This window comes from Perca flavescens, chromosome 23 (assembly GCF_004354835.1).
Source record: "Perca flavescens isolate YP-PL-M2 chromosome 23, PFLA_1.0, whole genome shotgun sequence".
In the NCBI taxonomy this organism is placed as follows: Eukaryota; Metazoa; Chordata; class Actinopteri; order Perciformes; family Percidae; genus Perca; species Perca flavescens.
The window spans coordinates 19,325,859-19,345,079 of NC_041353.1; the positions used below are offsets into that span (position 1 = coordinate 19,325,859).

Here is a 19,221-nt window from a genome sequence, read left to right on the forward strand (position 1 = left end):
TAGCAGGGACCAAGTTGGAGGTACAGTAATTGGACAAATTTATCTTATTTCCTAACCCCAGTTTGCCTCTGCTGAGTCAATAAACCAAAATGGTGAAAAGTGCCAGGACAACCAACTTGAGTTAATACACTCTGCTCTTTATTAGGGCTGGATGGCTCTGTAGGAGTCCAGGTCAGACCATCACGAAGGGCCCAGCAAACTCCCCAACGACGCCAAGACACCCAGCAGGTCTGCTCCGGCTTGTTAGGAACACATTTTTTCCAACCAGCAGGGGAGCAAACGGCTTCTAGATGTGACTGATCACCACTACAGCACAAATACTTTAAAGACCAACTAAAATAAGAAACATTAGCATCACATGAACACCATCTCACGTGCACACCTACTGCTGTCCAAAGTCGAGATGGATGACCATGATATTTTTCCAAGGGGAATCAAGTGTTCTTAATGTTGTTGTGTTTTGTGTGTATTAGGAAAAAATACAGAACCCTGGAAAAAAGTTGGCCAGATTTTTGCTGACAGGGTGGAGTTGCTTCTGACACAGCAGATCATTGTGTGCGATGGATGCAGGTGTGATCTATAGGACACTAAAAGAGCATAGAGCGCTGGGGTATAGTCTGTCTGGCAGGATGATCAGTTGTGCTTTATGTTAGGTGGTAATTAGCAATTGTTGGCATGCTAAGTTAAGGTGGTGAACATAGTAAACAGTATACCTACTAAACATGAGCATGGTAGCATTGTCATTGTAGGCATATGAGCATGCTTATGTTAGCATTTAGCTCAAAGTGCCGTTGTATCTAATAGCAAGTTCCCACTACAGGACTTCAGCCTTAATTTTCCGCTCACAGGAAGTTTTGGGCAAATTAACGTTGGCTTGGCGCTTACGTGCAGATGCTCAGTATATCTTGAGATGTCAGCAGTTAACCATAGTCCTCATAAATTGACCGAAGTTTAGAATGCCAACACAAAGAAAGCGGAAGGTGACGGACATCCGGCTGAAAATGAGGGACGTCTGGTGGAATTTCCATTGGCACCTGTACAATCCCGGAAATGAAACATTGATATTGACTAGATAAAGTATAACAAGACTTTGCTTATTACAAAAGGAATATTTAATACCACCTAGACAAAGTGGTCAACTTTGAGATAGAGAACTACTGTAGCAGGAATTAGGCCGGTTACACACTGCCTGCGTGGCGTGAGCGTGGCATTTCTGTTGCGTGTCAGCTGTGTGGCGGTTGCGTGGATTTTTCTATGTCTTTACACACCAGAAACGATGCGGAGCTGCTGCTGCTAGCCTTGTCTGGAAACATGTAAAATGAAATACCATGTTAAACATAAATATATACTGATTTGATTACAGCAAAGCCCACGTCGGCAGTATTGATGGCAAAATAGGCTACAGAATATTTTGTTCTGTATTGACAGGTGCAATATTAGAAAATATTTTTTTTTTATTACATTTATATCAAAACCTAGAGACTTTCAAACATCAACATGTCATTTATTAATATGTATTTGTCAACATTCAGCAGCCATAACATTCGTCGCGTGAAAAATAGGCGTCTGTTCTATTTCTAGCAGGCACGCGTTTTCGGCGCGGCTTGAGCCGCACCTGAGACGTGCGTGTCTCGCAGGCGGTGTGTAAGCTCTAACCTGTTAACAAAGGAGCCGAAATATAAATGGACATGCGATGCAGCTTACACGCTCGCGCGGCGCATCCAGTGTGTAACCGGCCTTAAGTATCTTGCTCAAGGACACTTCAGCTGGGTTAGGTAGGTGGTATGTATATGTATATGGTAACTGTGGTCCTCTGTTTAAAATAGGCATATAACATCTTTAGCTGAAATGAAAGTACAGCTAATACAGATTTATGAACCACAAAAGAGTGACTCCAACACACCAGAAGGGTCAAAACATTTTTTCCTCTCCGTCACATTGTGCCTGTGGGAGTGTAAGTCCTGATGGTTGTCCATTGAGAAGAAGGCTGATTCATTAGCATCCGTGGGCTTCCACTAAAGGACTATGTTTAGATGAGAGCCGTTCATTGTTAAAGGGATCACCAGGGCTACATGTAGCGTCAGATGTGACAACAATGACTACTATCCTGCTGTGTCTGTTTTTGTGCATTAAAACGAGCATGCTACTGACTGAGGAGGATCAGGCAACTGCAGAGCTGCATGAATTAACCGTCCACATGAAAAGGGAGTTGGTATTGAGACAATTTTCCAGCAAGCAGATAAAGACTTTATGTGGTGAACATGCTCTTGCAAGTGTTCAAATGTATCAAGGATCACTGCAGTGCTTTAAAAAATAGTCAGTGACGTACAGAAATGCCTGAATCCTGAACAACAACCTAATCAGCTATTTCCAGTTTTTCTAAATGAACAACACAAGGTTAGCAGCCATAGAGCAGAATATAATAACTGGGGAGAAAAGAAAAAATGCCAGTTGCTAACTCCACCCATATAGCTGACGAATTCAGGACGTCTGATCCCTCTAAAACAAATTTCCTTGTTTCCTCTCTCCTAGCATGATTGCCTTGCGTCTCTCCCATGCTTCCTCGGTGGGACGGACTAAGACATGAGGAAGGGAAGCAAGGGAAGGAAATGTGGATGCAAAATTTTGAAGATTGGAGCTTCAATGTCTGCTTTCTTAACACGGTTTCAGGCGTGCATGTCACACATCGTCAGCCTCACTGCCATGTTTAACAAGCACACTCCTTTTCAGCTGAAGGTTATGAACTCTGCAGTCATTATACTTTTCAGTACAGTACTTGACCTGACCTCCTCAGGCATTTTAATGGCCTCCTTCGACATGGAAGAGCTCCCGAAGCATGTTTTCCAACAGCTGATTGCTACACAGAAGCAATCTGTCTTGATTTGCAGCCGGCAGGAAACATATGGTCTGCGATATTGTGTTAGCTACTGGGGAAAACCTACAGCTGAGGCCGAGCCGTATAGAGGAATGCTGAAACGAAATGATAATGACGCAACTGACTTATCTGTGGGAGTGAAGGTAATTAAGCCAGACCAAAAACAACCTACTGTAATGCTGAATACGCAAAGAAACTATGCTCGAGGAGAAATTATGGCAAGTGTAAAAATGCCGACAGGATGTTGGAAGAAAACATTGGAAAGCAGAGGTCATGCTGAAAGAGGCAAAACACAACATGAAACCTGGAGATACCCAGCAGCCAAGTTTAAGTCTTTTAAATGTTGCCAGCAATTTGATTTATGATCATTCTGAGCACCAAAATAAGGAGCACAAATCAGCCTGTTTTCAGTCAAAGACAACTTCCTTGAACAGAACAGAATAAGAAAGATGGACACTACATTATGACCTACACAAACGTTTAAAATATTTGAATACTTTACAAAGCAGTTTACCTGACTTGCCCACCCCCGCCCTGCCGAAGACGGCCAGCTTCACCTCCGGGCTTTTGGCCATGACAGCAGCTGCGGCCAGCAAAGATCAGCAAACCAATCAGTGAGCTCCGAGGTCAGCCATTCATCCTTGCAGCGTCTGAGGAAACATGTAGGGCAAGTTTACATGTTAGCATGCATATGTAGTTTTGATGCTAAAGCACAGTGCAAAACTTACACGTGACATTTTTCTGTTATTTCTACTTTTAGCTCCCACTGCTATTTGTGAGTCATACAGTAATTTCTCAGTGTCTCCAGCAAGCTGCAGGACTTACATACACATAGCAGAAGTGTCAGGCTATGAATGACTGGACTGAAAAGGCTCATAGTTGGGTATATCAGAACAAAGCAACCCTGGTTTCTAGAAAATTAGAAAATAGTTTTTTTGAAGTACGTCTTATAGGTAAAATAATTGTTGCCTTGAATATGTAGAACTCAAGATATGCTTCCAAGGGGAAATTATGTCTCATGTTTTAAATTTTTGTTTTATATCAGAAAATATGGGACGTAGAAATAAGCGCTGAAAATGTGTAGGAGAAAGGTTTAACAATTAACAACATTGGAAAAAGCCAAAACAAACTGTGAAAAAAAGGCGACAAAAACGTCGAAACTCAGGAGACATGACTTTAATGTTATTTAAAAAGATAATAGTCAATGTGAAGTTACAATATATATTATGGCCCGGACACACCAACCCGATAATCGGCCGTCAGCAGACATGCATAAAGTACTAGAGACTCATACTTGAGTAAAAGTACAAGTGCTCTATCAAAAAAGTGACTTGAGTAGAAGTTGCAGTGCTTTTTAAGCACCACACTTAAATAGAAGTACTAAAGTACTCAAAATGTTTTATACTTAAGTATTGCAAGTTTATTTTAAAATCTACTTCTCAAGTACTGAAAGTAAAAGTACAAGTATTGTGTTATTTAGTTATTAAAGAAAGCCGTGAAAAGTTTGAATATCATTGTTTATATTATTTCAAATGTTTAGCCTAAGGCTGTACAAAGGAATTAACAAATATTAAATATATTATATTAAAAATAACAAATATTAACAAATACTGAAATAAAATGTACAATTATCACACTGTGCAAGTAAAATGAACATCCTTCCTGCACAGTAACAACTAAAACCCCAATCTCACACTAGCTAGTAACATGTGTGATGTACAGGAAAGTTAGCAAGCTAGCAACATACAGATAAACTAGCAGCTTCACATCACAGAGTCAAGCGGTTAACTTTCAGTACTCACTGCAGACTGAAACAACTCAGGAATAGATTAATCTGCTGCAACAATAGCTAAATGGAGTACAAACTTACATCGTCTCTGACTTCTAAGCGGGCAACCGTAATGAAAAGAAACACGATGCGATCTCTGGGATTACGTCATTAACGTACGTAACTAACTAACTAAGCACATAAAAAATGTATAGGAGTCAAAGTATATCGTTCATCGAAAATATGTACTCAAGTAAAAGTGGAAGTAGAAGAAAAAATAATACTCCAAAGTTCAGTTCCAAAGGTGTGTTCCGAGGCACTTTTTGGACCTCGGGGAGCTGACTGATCAGTCCGACTGCCTTTTCTGCTGACGGTCGGCTGTCCGGTTAGTGTGTCATGGGCTTTAGGGGCTTATTCAATATCAATTAATATAAATTGTAATTTAAAAAATGTACAAAAAGTGTAATTAAAGTTTGTTTTCTACATTGGAGTTTTGTCTGATGTAATGCATAAATACAAAAACACCTCTGCTCAGAACATCATTTGATAATTTTGTGATATCTCATATTTGTATATCTTATCTATATCTTATTTATATATCTGATTTCAGCCCTAAAATAATATTTTTGTAAATTTTGTCTGTTTATATTTTCACATTTGCACAGTAATGTGGAACAAATTAACCTTCCTTTGTAGAATAGATACCAGTCTGGTGTGTGAAAAACATTTTACTTTGAGTATGTAGTACAGAGACAGCGGTGTCAGTCCGTTTCGGGGAGTTGTTGACCTCCTAACTGATTTTTCATGCAGGTGCGTGAGAGATGTGACAGGAAGATTAGCAGAAGACAGAGAGAGCAGGGGAGCGTAGAATATTGCACGCACAGAGCTGAAGTCATTCAAAAGGAAACCACAACTGCAACCCGTTAAAACAACCACAGGTCTGTTTAATGAGAAAATAACCAACTGCAAGGTAAATCTCACCAGGTAAACTTCTGCCTCAAACTGCCCTTCCAACTTTTAAGCAAAAACAAGCAGACAACGAATACAATCTAATTGAAATCTATGTCCTAATGACTCCAGATAAATCCTGGGATCCACACAGGCTCAAGAATGGTGCATGTCCAATAAGCAGCAATGCTGACTGAGATAATACAAGAACAAACCCACCAGGCCGGGGCTTGTGTTTTTATTGAATGTTTTCAGTGATTGCAGCAGCCTGATTAAAGAAGTGTGTTTGTAAATGGAGGGTCATGGATTTGAACCACTGCTCAGCTGTGAAACTACAGAAGAAACCTCCTCAGGAGCTGTACTGTGCTGCAGTCTCAGAACAGAAAATCCTAACTAGAATACAACAGTGGAGACGCGAGTCATCCCAATATTTCGGTCTGACCATGATTTAGCCTTTGGTGGCAATGGCCAATGTTTTGGGGGTTACAGTCTAGACAGCGGATATTCAGGCCATAACTAAGTCTTCCATGCGGCAGTCATTTACAGTCTTATTAGCAACTTGCGATAAAGACAACGTCTACAAACGGATTATCCCTCTGCATTTTGAATGCAAATAAAAATGTTTTAATTTAAATAATTTTCAGAAGATAGCTGATGGGTTCCGAGATTGTATTTCAGCCAATGGGTTCCACCTCTTTTGCTCTCCACACGGACTGTTTACCTGCATGCAACCAATGCCCACTCAAACATGATTGGTCAGTACTACTGGGACTACATATCAGAAACCAGAACGCTTCCATTACCAAAAAGCCTGTCCAGTTGCCTACATATTCTGCATTCATATGCAGCTATCTGTTTATAGAGATTACTGTTGACCTGACCCATAATGCGGCAGAAACATTGAAAGCCACAAGTCAAAAGCGTTGATTGTCATTGGCTTTTATTTATAATTCAACAAAAACACACTTGATTGCATCTTGCTTTCTTGCCAAGAGTTAGATGATAAGCTAGAAACCACTCTTATTTCTGTACTGTAAATATTAAGCGATGACAAGCAGCCTCTTAGCTTAGCAAAAGGACTGAAAACAGTTCACCTGCTTCTGTCCAAAGGTAACAACATCCTCCTACCATCTCCTCTAAAGCTCACTAAATCACTAATTGTACAAAAAACGGAGAATGAAAACGTCACATTGACTACGTTTACATGCACATAATATTCCGGTTTTTACCCTTATTCCGAAAAAGACGATATTCCGACTAAGCTGTTTACATGGCTAATGAAAGTGAATATTCAACTAATATTCCCGTTTACATCTAGCTGTGCAAAATATGATTTTTTTTTTCAAAGTTTACCAGCGGTGGCGGACTTGTTGGACCGTGCGTACACAGCCTCCCTCTTTCATTCCTTCAACCAGCTTCTAGAAAAGGACGGTGTTGCAATGTGTGCGCATATCCAAAAACCTGTTGATATTCAAGTCTTTGATAATGTTTAAAAGTAGCGGTGTTTTTCCTTCTTATCGGGTCTGAAGCCTTCCAAACTGTTGGCTGGTTGGGTTGTGCACAGCAACCATAACAACGCACAGAGCTGGCCATAAGCCGTAAACCGTCAAGAAGCCGTAAACTGCGGAAAAACCCTGATCCTGAATGCGCTGTATGCATGTCCAAAGAATGCTTCTAAAACCCGAATAATACCAGAATATATCGCATCTTAATTGGAAAATGCCTATATATAGAAAAAGGCCTTATTTGGAATATCCTGTTTACGTGACCTGTATCAAATTCGGAATATTGTCAAATTCGGAATAATAGTGGAATATTGGTGTGCATGTAAACATACTCGATGTGGTTTTACAGCAGCTATGTGTGGAGCAGTCACTTCCAGGTCTCACCACTGCTTGTCTAGCAACCTCACAGTATTGACAAGACTCCAGTGTCTGCAAATAGGGTTATGACTATTGTTTGTTTAATCTGTTCTCGACAGAAACGTAAAAACGAGTTGTGGTTTTACGGGGAGTTAGGTGCTGACCAGTGTGTTAGCGGTTGTATCGCCAGCTACAGTAGTTCACCAACTAGCCCTGAAAGTTCCCCTTATGTCACAAAGCTTTTAGAATCAGATCATTTGCAAAGAAGTGCATGTGAATTTCATTGTGCCACCTTCTGCTCTGACCAGGCCTTAAGATGTAGGTCAACCTTGGGTCACACCACATGACACTAGATGTAGAGAAGAGGAATAGTTTGATTTGATTGTGACAGCTAGCATGTTATGGTGTGTCACTTAACTACTGTTAGTACTGACACTGAACACCTGCCAGAGTCTGCATCCATCAGAATGTCCGATCAGTGCTTCACTATCTCAGATTTTGCACGTAATGCATCAAAGAGCAGGTGATCAGACAATGTAGTGCTGCCATTGTTGGATGAAAACATGATGCTAATGGTTCAACTGAAATTGTACTCTTCTGTGGGTTGAGAACATTCTAAGTGGATTAAGAGTTAAAAGCCGATTTGGATGAAATGGAAATTGCATGATGGTCAAGGTGAATGCTGTTTGCCTAACATCCTTGAGATATATTAAGACATTTTCATGCTCATGTTTTGGCAAGATTTAGATCCAGATCCAATCCAGATTTCCATTGGCTCTGATCATTTACAGCATTTAATGTTTGTTTTTTTCATATCATAATACATATTAACATCTTTTTGTTTCTCTTGTCAAACAACTACTCAACCAAAAAAGTATTATGTGATCAAAAGGCACAGAACGATATCTGGCAATCCAAAGCTAACATTAATTCCAAAATAGTTAATTGTATCGTCTTGCACACAATAATGCAAGACTCAATATGTGATCAAATGTGACGGAAAACTGGCTTTTAAACACATCTGGCAGTTGTGAGAGCCAATAAATAGCCTGCTGAAGTGTCAGCCATGTTTGAGAAATGATCGATCATCAGTAGCTGTCAAGAAAAATCTCTCCAGTCATCCCTGTGTTGAAATGAGATATAGCAAAGAGAAATGGTAGAAAACCGAAAACAGAATGTGTTTGTGTGCGTGTCGGTGCCAGAGACACATTAGCCAGCTTCACACTGGTTGAAGTTATGAAGTGGCAAACTTCCAGCGCTTTGCTTCTTCATCCACAGCAGCACACACACACACTCAGTGTTAAAGCTAACTTCTTCCCTTTTATACCAACACACATGCCCATATATGGTGTGGCTGTGTGCCGCTTCGTGTGGCTCAAGTGGAGGTCGATCATCAATCTCTGTCTCTCTCTCTCAGCAAGGGCCATCATGGCGGCCGTCAGCCTCTTTAAATATTATTGTTTTTATCATGACTAATGTGGACGCCACAATTCCGCCAGACAGCACAGTCAAAACAGTGTGTTATACTGTAGTGGTGCTGTAATTTTAATTGCCGTAACAGTAACATTTTGTTCTGTCTTTCCAGTTTAGTTTGAGGTGTTTTGAGCATTTATGAGCTGGTCATACGGTCGTTTTCACCTGAGGTGAATCAATTAACTGTGCAGCGTAGGCCGCAACTAAAGCTTGGTAATCTTTAACTTCTCCAGGGCCACATTGATGATGGCAATAGCAATAACGGTGCCACATGCTGTACATTTGGAGACTGTTTTCCCAAGAAAAACGACCGAATCAGTCGTTTCAGCCAGTGCTCCAAACAGTCATTTTTACGTTCAAGAGACAAAGTTTTCTAGCAGCCGTAAAAAATACTTGGGGAAGCGCTGTTTGTTTCCGGTTCTTAACCATCGGTTTACTTTTTTTTTTTTTTTTTTTTGCATGACCGCGATCGTTGCCTAACATGAACCACATGGTTGTTATTGTAACTATGACAACAAAAAGTCCCCAACCTTAATGAAGTAGTCATTTTAACCCAAACCACGATCTTTCCAAGTAAGTTTCTGTGCCTAAACCAAACCTCAACCAGAGCGCTGTAATTTCATAAATCGTGTTTATTTTACAACAGTAATTTGTAACCATCATTCAAATGTTGACATTTGAGATATGCTGGGAAATATGCTAATGCTGTTTCTTAGTAAGTGCCAGATGAGAAGATTCATACCTCTTTCATGCCTATATGCTAAATATGAAGCCACGATCAGCAGCCGGTTAACTTAGTATAAAGACTGGAAACAGCTAGCCTGGCTCTGTCCAAAGGTAACAAAATCTGCCTACCTACAACGCGTCGGTCTGTTGTTGGTAAGCAGACTTTATCTTCAAACAGCCAGGCTAGCTGCTTATTTCCATTGTTTGTGCTAAGCTAAGCTAACCAGCTGCTTAATATTTAACGTACAGACATGAGAGTCGTATACATCTTCTCATCTTGCACTCAGCAAGAAAGGGAATTAGCGCATTTCCCTAAATGTCAAACTATTCCTTTTTAAAGAAAAAATGTCCAATAATCCTCCAGCTGCGAACAGGTTCAAAACATATCTGTTGGTGCCTAAATCACGCCCACACCTTGGGTAGTTCTCATCCATCCATGCATACAGCAACTGCTGCATATTGATTAGAAATTATAATCAACGACCAACTAAAAACTTTTGTCCATAAAGGACAAAATGGCAAGTTCTGCCTGAATCTTATTTCATGTTGGTCTCTAAAATCAGTAGGTCCACGCAGTGTTTTGCAAAATTTGCACAGACAGCTACAGAAAGATAGAGGGTTTGAGGTGGAATCGACCAATAAGATTGTGGAAGGAATGTCTTCAGTCATTTCTTGGAAATACCTTGTAGATTGTAAACAGAATATAAATTATATAGTGTAGCATCCCACATAAACAGCTTGTACAGCTCTTTCCTATAACAGACTTTGTTCAGCTGTCTTCCTGCTTTTACGTTGTTGATTTCTGTCGGTTTTACATTTCACACATATTACTGTGAATACACACACACACACACACACACACACACACACACACACACACACACACACACACACACACACACACACACACACCACTCCAGTGTTCACTCGCTCTCGCACAGAGCAGCAGGGAAGCACCAGCGAGAGAGGAGGAAGAGGCACACACATCAGTGTCTCCCCACCGACATGGTCATTCCTCTTTTCATTTCGCCATTTATGGCCTCCACCCACCATCCTGATTCTATCTCTCTCTCTAAAGCACACACACTCACACATCTTAGTCGTGTAACGAAGTCGCAGGATAAACGGCTTTAGTGAGGCTGAAGTGGCTGACGCATCCTTATCCCAGAGTAGTCGTCTCTCTCTGTGTGCAATAAAAATGAGTCAGACTATTGCAAAACGACCAGTCTGGTCTATAAAACAATGTATGTACATGTACACCTACACATATCGTCACAATGAATGACGCATTCAAAACAAATAGTACAAACTACGTTGCTACAATTAACACAAAAAGTAGTAACCGTGTTACAAAATTAGCACAAACTTCTACAGAAAGCAAAAATCAGTAACCGCTGATACAGTACAAACCGAAAACAAGTTTCAAGTAATAGCCAACTTGCAATACAACGGGCAAAGTAAAAGAACTGGTGCTGCTTTTCAGACTGCAGCCAAACAGTACAGTACAGATTTGTTTTCATCATGTTGAACTTCTTTAATTTCTCTTAACTTATTCTTTTTTGAGGGGGCATTTTGGCCTTAAATTGATAGAATGATTGTAGACAGGAAAGGGGGGAGAGAGGGAAGACATGGAGCAAAAGAGCCGCAGGTCGTAATCGAACCCTGGGCGCTGTAAGGACTGAACCTTCAGTACATGGGGCGCACGCTGTACCAGGTGAGCTACCAGAGTGCCCCTGAACTACTTTAATTTCTCGATATCAAGTGTCTCTGCGACTTAAACTGAAAACATCAGATCACTAGTCATAATCCCAGAGCGTGGACCAAAAATGAACCTAAAATCTGTCTAGCATCCACAATTTATCTTTTTTTACCCATAGACCTCTGCTCTACAGGGACCCCATCCAAACTGTCAAACTGGGCACGTGTATATATTTTTTCCACTGTGTGCCTAGCTGGGGTTTGTGTCATTTTTACCCTGAGAAATGAATCTGGGTGGTGGTGCTGTGGTTCAGGGAGATTACAGGCCTCTGAGCTCCAAACCATGGGAGGAGACCTGTTGCACCACAGGCTATACAAAGCCTGCAAACCACATGCCTGTCATCTAAATACATACAGTGAACTGGTGCACTGCCCCTGGAGGAAACCAGTAGGGGAAAGAATCCTACATTGTCCTACTGACTGCTAGTGTTTTCAACCAGAGGTGGCAGGTCTCTGTCAGACCGCCCTCATGCTGATAAACTTTCGCCCCGTTTGATCAAACTTTTTTCGCCATAAGCACTCCGGTCTGAGAAGTTTTCGTCTTCCTCTACTGTCAGAGTGAGGAAAACAAGCTGTTCTATGAATCATCCGAGGTGGGACAAGTATTCAAATCCTACAGTAGTAACAGTAGAAATACCACAATGTAAAATATACTTTAAGTAAAAATCCTCTATTCAAATGTTTACTCAAGTTAAAGTACAGAAGTATTTGTAACACAAATACAGTTAAGGTGCCCGGTGGAGTTAAACAAACGTTAAATTTACATTCAAACAATATGGGGACCCACTCATAAAAACATTACTGCTACTACCACTCAAAACTTAAGTAGTATTATGCAGAAAGGCCGTTTCCAGAGCTATATATGATTTGTAAATACATTGTTGTATTACTATCCTGTGTTAACTGCATCATATTTTTATTAAGATTATTTATTTTCTATGTAAAATCTCCCTTTACAAAGTAGCAAGTAAGTGGAGATGAAGTATGGAGTAATATAAAAAGAAAAGTACAAGTAATTGAACTTAAGTGAGTACATGTACTTTACATTCCACCACTGTAAGTATAAGCATTTCCCTTCATTGCCACCAATGTGCACTTTATCTTGAGATGTGCGTGTCAGCTGCGAGTTGCTATAACTTGTTTCAGAGGATGTTGACGTTTCTGTAATTGTATCTACTCTTCATTCCCTCCATCTCAATGTTTGCTGGCATCCCACCCACAACCTCCTTCAGGACCCCTGGGAGTCCCCCTGGACCCCGGGTTTGTGTGGACTGACCTTAAATCCCATTGAGATGTGGGCTATTATGCAACACTCAGCGCTGCTCATGAATGGCAATTAAGTCCTAGAACTCAATAGGAAAAGGTGGAGGGTGATCAAGCAGCAGAGTACAATAAAACTGCATATTCATGAAAACTGAACTGGAGATATTGTGATTGTAATCACACAAAACTATTTGTTCACATTCAACAGCCCAAATAGAAAGATTAGTTCAACTTTTCAGATGTTACAGCACTGTTCATCTTCAGAAAAGATTACGGAGTCACTAAAACGTAACGCAGTTGAATATCAAGCCCATTTAATTTAAACAGAATAGCAAAATATGTCCACCAGATATCATAGAAATATTATTTTATGTCATGAGAGAATCCGACAGTGCATGCATAACCTTCCTTAAAGGTCTCATACTGTCAATGTCGACTAACCACGGGTTGGATCATTTCCCCTCAGTGTTGCAGTGCTGTGTCCGGAGGGTACGCACCTCACGTGAAAATACCGGCAGGAAGACTCACCAGCGACCGCTGAACGCAGCACTAATCTCCCGGTGATGAAACGCTGATCAGGAAGAGAAGAACAGATAAACAACACAAAGTTGTCAGGTCCGCCGATCAAAAGATAATGCGTCTGACGTTCCCGGACGCAGCGCACAGCTGGATGGAAGGAGGGATGTATAAACAGCTGGGTGGACAGACGCGTGGATGGGTGGGCAGAGCGAACAGCAGCTCTGACTGGAATGAATGAATCCCTAAAACGGAGTGTCAGTGGAAATATACGGAGCGGAGCTGCTGGAGTTGCCGACACTCTGCTGCCTCTGACCGGCTGCTGAGGCTGCTGCATGCCGCTACATCTCCACACTGAGGGGGACAGCGACCTCTACTGGCCGGAAGCTAAAACACAAGGAGCAAATTAGCCATTTAAACGTCACAATGGACGTGATTACAATGATCTAAAAGCGGTTTTAGACGAAAATGCCCCCATCACCATTTATTTCAGTATGGCTGAAATGGTTGTTGGTTTGATGTTCAATATCATAAAGTCAGAGAGAACCTGATAGTTGTAGGTATTTTTCTGCTGGCCATGGACACTTGACTTACTTACTGGTTCTACTCCATCAGAACAATAAAATCATGATGGGGTAAATCATTTAATTAACTTCAGGTTTTTCTGCTCCTACATGGGATTTAAATTGTGCGTTGTACTCTTGTTGCCAGTGCAACCTGTACAGTTCAACATTTAAGTTGATTTGGCAAACTTAATTAAAAAAAAATTTAACATTAGTACTTGACCTCCTATTTGCAACTTAAGAATTGAAACTATCTATTAAATTAATTTGGTTTAAAACTGCTCCTAAATTTAGCAGAGCGCCATATGTTTCTTAAGGTTACACGAGGTTACTCTAGGTGACATGTTGTAGAATGACTATCAGTGGTTAAGATGAATGATAGGCCTACGTTAGCTGAAGCAATATGTTCACCAGGTGCAGCTGCCGCTACATTAATAAAGCTGGCATTGATTTTGGTTGCAATCCTTCTCATTGCGTCACTAAATTGTTTGTTTGTTGCTAGATACTGTAATGACACCCTTGATCAGACACCAACGCTCTACATTTGTCTCCTGTTCAATCGGCGACATTTCAGCTGATTAAAAGTTGATAAAAAAATTGACTTTTGATTCTGAACTCACGGAAGTAAACTGTATCCTCCAGTGGTCTAACAAATACTGCTGACAGGTTTTGTGTGTGTGTGGGTGTGTGGTTGCTCTGTCTGTATTCTCAGAGCGTGGTGGCTGAACCAGTCATACACTGATATTGGTCTCTGACATTAACTTAGGACTTCTTACTTAGTGCCAACGTCCCTCATCTGGTTTTTCCGTGAGCGCACTCACACTTTCTCCGCATATTCAAACTCGTGGTAAATTAGACCGGAACTAAAGCTATAAAGCGAGGTAAAAGTGGCTACCATTTCTTTTTTGCGCACTTCCGCGAGTTGCATCCACTTCTCGGCACATTTCAACCAACGCGGGCTGCGCTTTTACGCACGACACCAGTGACACTGTGGAGGAGAGCTGAGTGGCATGAAGACCGTCTACGTGTGAGCATTTAGCTGTCATCACTGCAAGAAGATGATCCTGCTGCCGGCTCTGTTGTTCATTCTCTGGGGAGAAGAGGCTCGGTGCCTGGAGGAGAATGGGGCTTCACTTTGATGGAGACCTCCGCCACTTCGCTGTGGCCACCAACACTGTTTACATCGCTACAGCGGAGACGCTCTACCAGCTGAGCCACGACCTGACTCTGGTCCAGAGTCTGACTCAGAGAGGAATCCTGAAGGACGGGTATCAGACGGACGATGCGCAGTTTTCCCGGGTTTCTGAGACGGATGAGCGGAACGCGACTTTCAGCGTCAACATATTATTGCCTTTTGTTGAGAATAAAACTCTGATCAGCTGCGGTGTGATCGAGTGCGGTTACTGCGAGGTGCTGGACCTGAACAACATTTCAAAGATTCAGTATATGGAGCACATCGAGGTGGGGATCCCAAAGGCGCAGCAGCGCATCCATCAGCTTCCTGGTGAATGTGGTGAATGTGGAGAAAACAGAGACTTACATTCTGACTGCCACACAGCAATACGAAGACAAATCCACAAAGAGCAGCTGCTCCACGGAATCAAGCGGTAGAACTTCGTAATACGAATCACAAGCAATATGGAACTATATTTATCAAAATTAGCGAGTTCTCTTCCGTTGCGATCAAACGTTATCCTACAGGTAGTGTGGAGTTTGTGGATGGATTTCAGATCAGTTTAACCATTTATCTTTTCTCTAACCTGCCCTCAAGTGACAAAAGCAACAGAGTCCGTCTCATTTGGCTCGAGGGCAAAACAAACAAAGCGCAGACTCTCAGGTCGCTGCGGGGAGCGACCCTCAGCATCTCTGATGGGGAAAGGCAGCAGACTCCTCGCCTCCTCCGTGATCCCGGGCGGGCCGCCGGTGCTCTGGAGCGGCGTGTTCAGTGTGGACGGAGAACACACCGACACAGAGCTGCTACTGTTTGACATCAGCCCTCCTCTCACCGGAGACACTGATAAAGATCCAGACTTCTGTAGTGTCTGCAGCACTGACAGGATAAGACCGCCGGTTGGTCGTTGTGTTTTAAATGAAATAGACTGTTGAGTGATTGAATGATGTTTCCAACTTTTACTGTAGTTTAATCTACATCTGCCTTCTGTATCAACAGAAAGTTGGTTCACTTCATTATTCTTTGGTTTTAAAAAGTTCCAGCAGTGAGAAAATATGTCACTCTATGTGGGAACAATCCAATATGATTCAGTATTTCCATTTCTGTAACTATGATGAAGACATTATACCAGGCCTACCCATAATAACAATAATAATTATAATTTATACTTTATAATTTATTATGGTTATTATTATTATTATTATTATTATTATTATCTGTTTCATATTCTAAGAGCGAAATGAATGAGCAAAGTTCTAAGAAGTTAGAAAAATAATGCAAGGAAGTCTGTCTCAATTTTATTTTAAAATAATTTGGGACTGTAATTTTTATCACAATATTGTGAAAGTTTTCTAAATCTTTAGCATTTCCACAATGACAAAAATGTTTTCAAAGGGCAAGCATTGTTGAGGAAGGACTTTTTGGGTTTTGCTGACTGAAGCTTGACCTATTTCACAATCAAAGCAAAACTGTATTCCGTAGGTTTTATGTCTTTAGAAGGTGAGAGGCCAAAATAATTAAAATGTCACTGCACCCTCAGACCATCTACATAGATACATTAATTACTATTATATGTAATATTAGTTAGCCATACTGTATGTATCCTAAATGAGATGATGTAAGCTGTGAAAAGAAGTAGGCTAACAGTCTAACTCACTAGATCCAATGATGGTGAGAGTTGTTGGCCTCTATATGAGGATAACAATTGTAACAAAATATGTTTGTTTAGTATTATTAAAGTGACTGATTTAATTTTCCTTAATTGTTTCCAAGTAAAACTAAACAGTATTTATGTTAAGCAAACTAGCTGGGTGGACAGGAGCTTCAGTCATTGGACATACTACAACAATAATATTGACTGGGATGTATATCTACATATATTATTATTATTATTGTTTTTAGTTGACACTATGTAATACATATGCCAGCAGCTCCCCTGTTGCACATCACATTCAAAGGCACAGTGAAAGGATAAATAAAATGTATTAACATGACTCACCGTGAGTACACTTGATGACCTAGCAATTCAGTTAATTGAGCTTTGATTACTCATAAACTACTTCAAGTATCATCAATACTTCAAAGATCTACTCTTCAGAAATCCATAAATATCTGTTTGATTCAGATCTGATGATCAATGTGTTTTTGTCTCTCAGCCAAAGACTCTGAAGCCCAAGGCGGTGCTCTTCAGGCAGAAGTCCATGACCTCTGTGCTGGCAGTGAGACACAAGGCCTGGATGGTTTTCTTCATTGGGACAGGAGATGGCCAGCTCATTAAGGTGTGTATAAATAGTGATGCACATTGATTATTGAAATAATCAATACTTCAACGACACAGGTAATGGCATGAATGCTTCCATTACAACAAATTGGAACCATAATGTGATTTTATTGATGTGCAGAAGGCGTAGAAAATAATGTCCAATTTCTTGCAATAGTTTTGGTTAATACGACCAGCTTCCTGTCATCCTCTTTCTTTTTTCTCCATCTTCTTGATATGACAGTAAATATTCTGCATTCTACATGCTCACTCACACGATTATAGTATTGAACAGAAGTCTGAGAACACTCCACAGTGACCCTCCACCAGACACAATAGGCTCTTTCATGCTGAGTTTACTTTCACAAGTGTTCATAAAACCCTAAGTGTATTTCTCAGCTATGCAGCTGAGGCCTACCAGTGAAGAATGGCTTTGCTATTGACTCGCTGGCAAATGTAACGCATAAGGGAAGACAGCTGATAGCTGGAGAAAAATGATGCAGAAAGTGCAGACCACTCGCCTTTTGTCGTTAAAGATCATATTTGTGATGCTGTGTGAGTAGATAATAGATAGATAATTAACTGGAACATGCGTATAAACCTATGCAACCCTATTGGTGGTGAGAATTTGCCTGGGTGGGGTCAAGTATCAGACATACCAAAATAGCATTATTTGTTTATGCAATAAAATGCTCATTTCTCTTTATATAAGCATCTTGCCTAATAATTGAAGTCTCACTGTTTACAGTGGGGGACCTAAATTAGTTTAATTTTGTTAAATTATACACAAGTATACTACTTCAACAAAACAAAATTAACATAATGCCATGGTCATCATCACGCTCTGTATATTTACTCTCTAACATCTGCCCATTTTCATCATGAAATCAAATCTGATGTGACAAATCATGTGGTGGGATTCCCTGTCAGGAGTAGTGTTGGTGTGTACAGGGTTGGATGGAGCAGGTCAAACCACTATAACCAAACTTATTGCTTGAAAGCCACCTAACCAGCCCCAATAACAACATACCCTCTCAACCTCAATTTTCCTCTAACGTCTAGTTAAGATTCATTTCCTGCAGTTTACCAGAAGCAGGGCCCTGTGCAGCCACTTTGAGAGGGTAAGAACCGTTAAAGGCAGTTTCACTTTAAATATCCATCAGTCAACAACTGTCAACAGTTGGGCAGTAAGAACAGGCAAACAGATCCATGGGTAGTCTGAGGGCGGAGGTAGGCACCGGGGGCAGGTGCAAGTCAAACTCGCAGATAACTGGCAACAAGCATCTACAGCAGCGCGCAATGTAGGCGCCGAGGGAAACTAAAAACTAGCTGCTCTCCATATACAATGAGACTGACTGAGGAATTAGGTCCAGCTGTAGACAGGTGAATGGTCAGAGTGATCTCAGAGGAGGTAAACTCACGAAAAGGGGGGGATATGACATAAGCGGAACCTGAAAAACTCCAGGGCGTACACTAGGTGAGGCTGAAGGAGACACCATGACATTTCTGCTTAAACATTTAGTTTAGTCAAGTGGCTTGACATGTATAAGATGCCCTGAACCACAGACTCATCAGGAAATGCAACTCTTCCTCTACTCCAGACCACACAGCCATTGATTGCAGCAGCAAATCCTTTTCTTAATATTTTGTTTGTACAGGTCTAATATACTAGTCTGTGACATGTGATACCCTTAGTTGAATTCAATTTAGTTAGTTCCCCAATTCGGGGAAATATCAACGTAAGTGTCACACCCACATGCAGACAAACATGCTGACAGTGGCAAAAGAACAGAGAAAGGTCAGATTACAGCACACACAGGGATTGTGACTTTATTCTCTGCTCAGGACACCATTACTCCACTATATCTTTACATAGCAAAATAGTTGTTTGCTGCTATGCACTAATATTCTGAATGTCATATAAAATCCTTTTTAAAGGCAAAAAATGGTTTGGGATTTTAAATCTTAATAGAAAACCAAAAGAATCAATTTTGCTGGCTAAATAACACTGTGAAAACAAGAGGTAAGGCAAAACCAA

The 19,221-nt window shown here is 40.8% G+C and overlaps 1 protein-coding gene across 2 annotated transcripts in view; it reads right to left on the reverse strand.

Moving 5' to 3' along the window:
• Positions 1–13,285, reverse strand: part of rerg (RAS-like, estrogen-regulated, growth inhibitor) — a 47,838-nt gene extending 34,553 nt beyond the window's left edge. The window contains exons 1-2 of one of the 2 annotated variants that reach the window (XM_028570661.1): positions 13,202–13,285; positions 3,390–3,525 (exon numbers count right to left, since the gene is read on the reverse strand). In XM_028570661.1, coding sequence (XP_028426462.1) covers positions 3,390–3,450 — 61 coding nt within the window. In that variant the 5' untranslated portion in view covers positions 3,451–3,525; positions 13,202–13,285. Of the gene's footprint in view, positions 1–3,389; positions 3,526–13,170 lie in introns of both variants that reach the window. The other variant, XM_028570662.1, reaches the window with a different exon arrangement.
• Between the last annotated feature and the right edge of the window lie 5,936 nt (positions 13,286–19,221).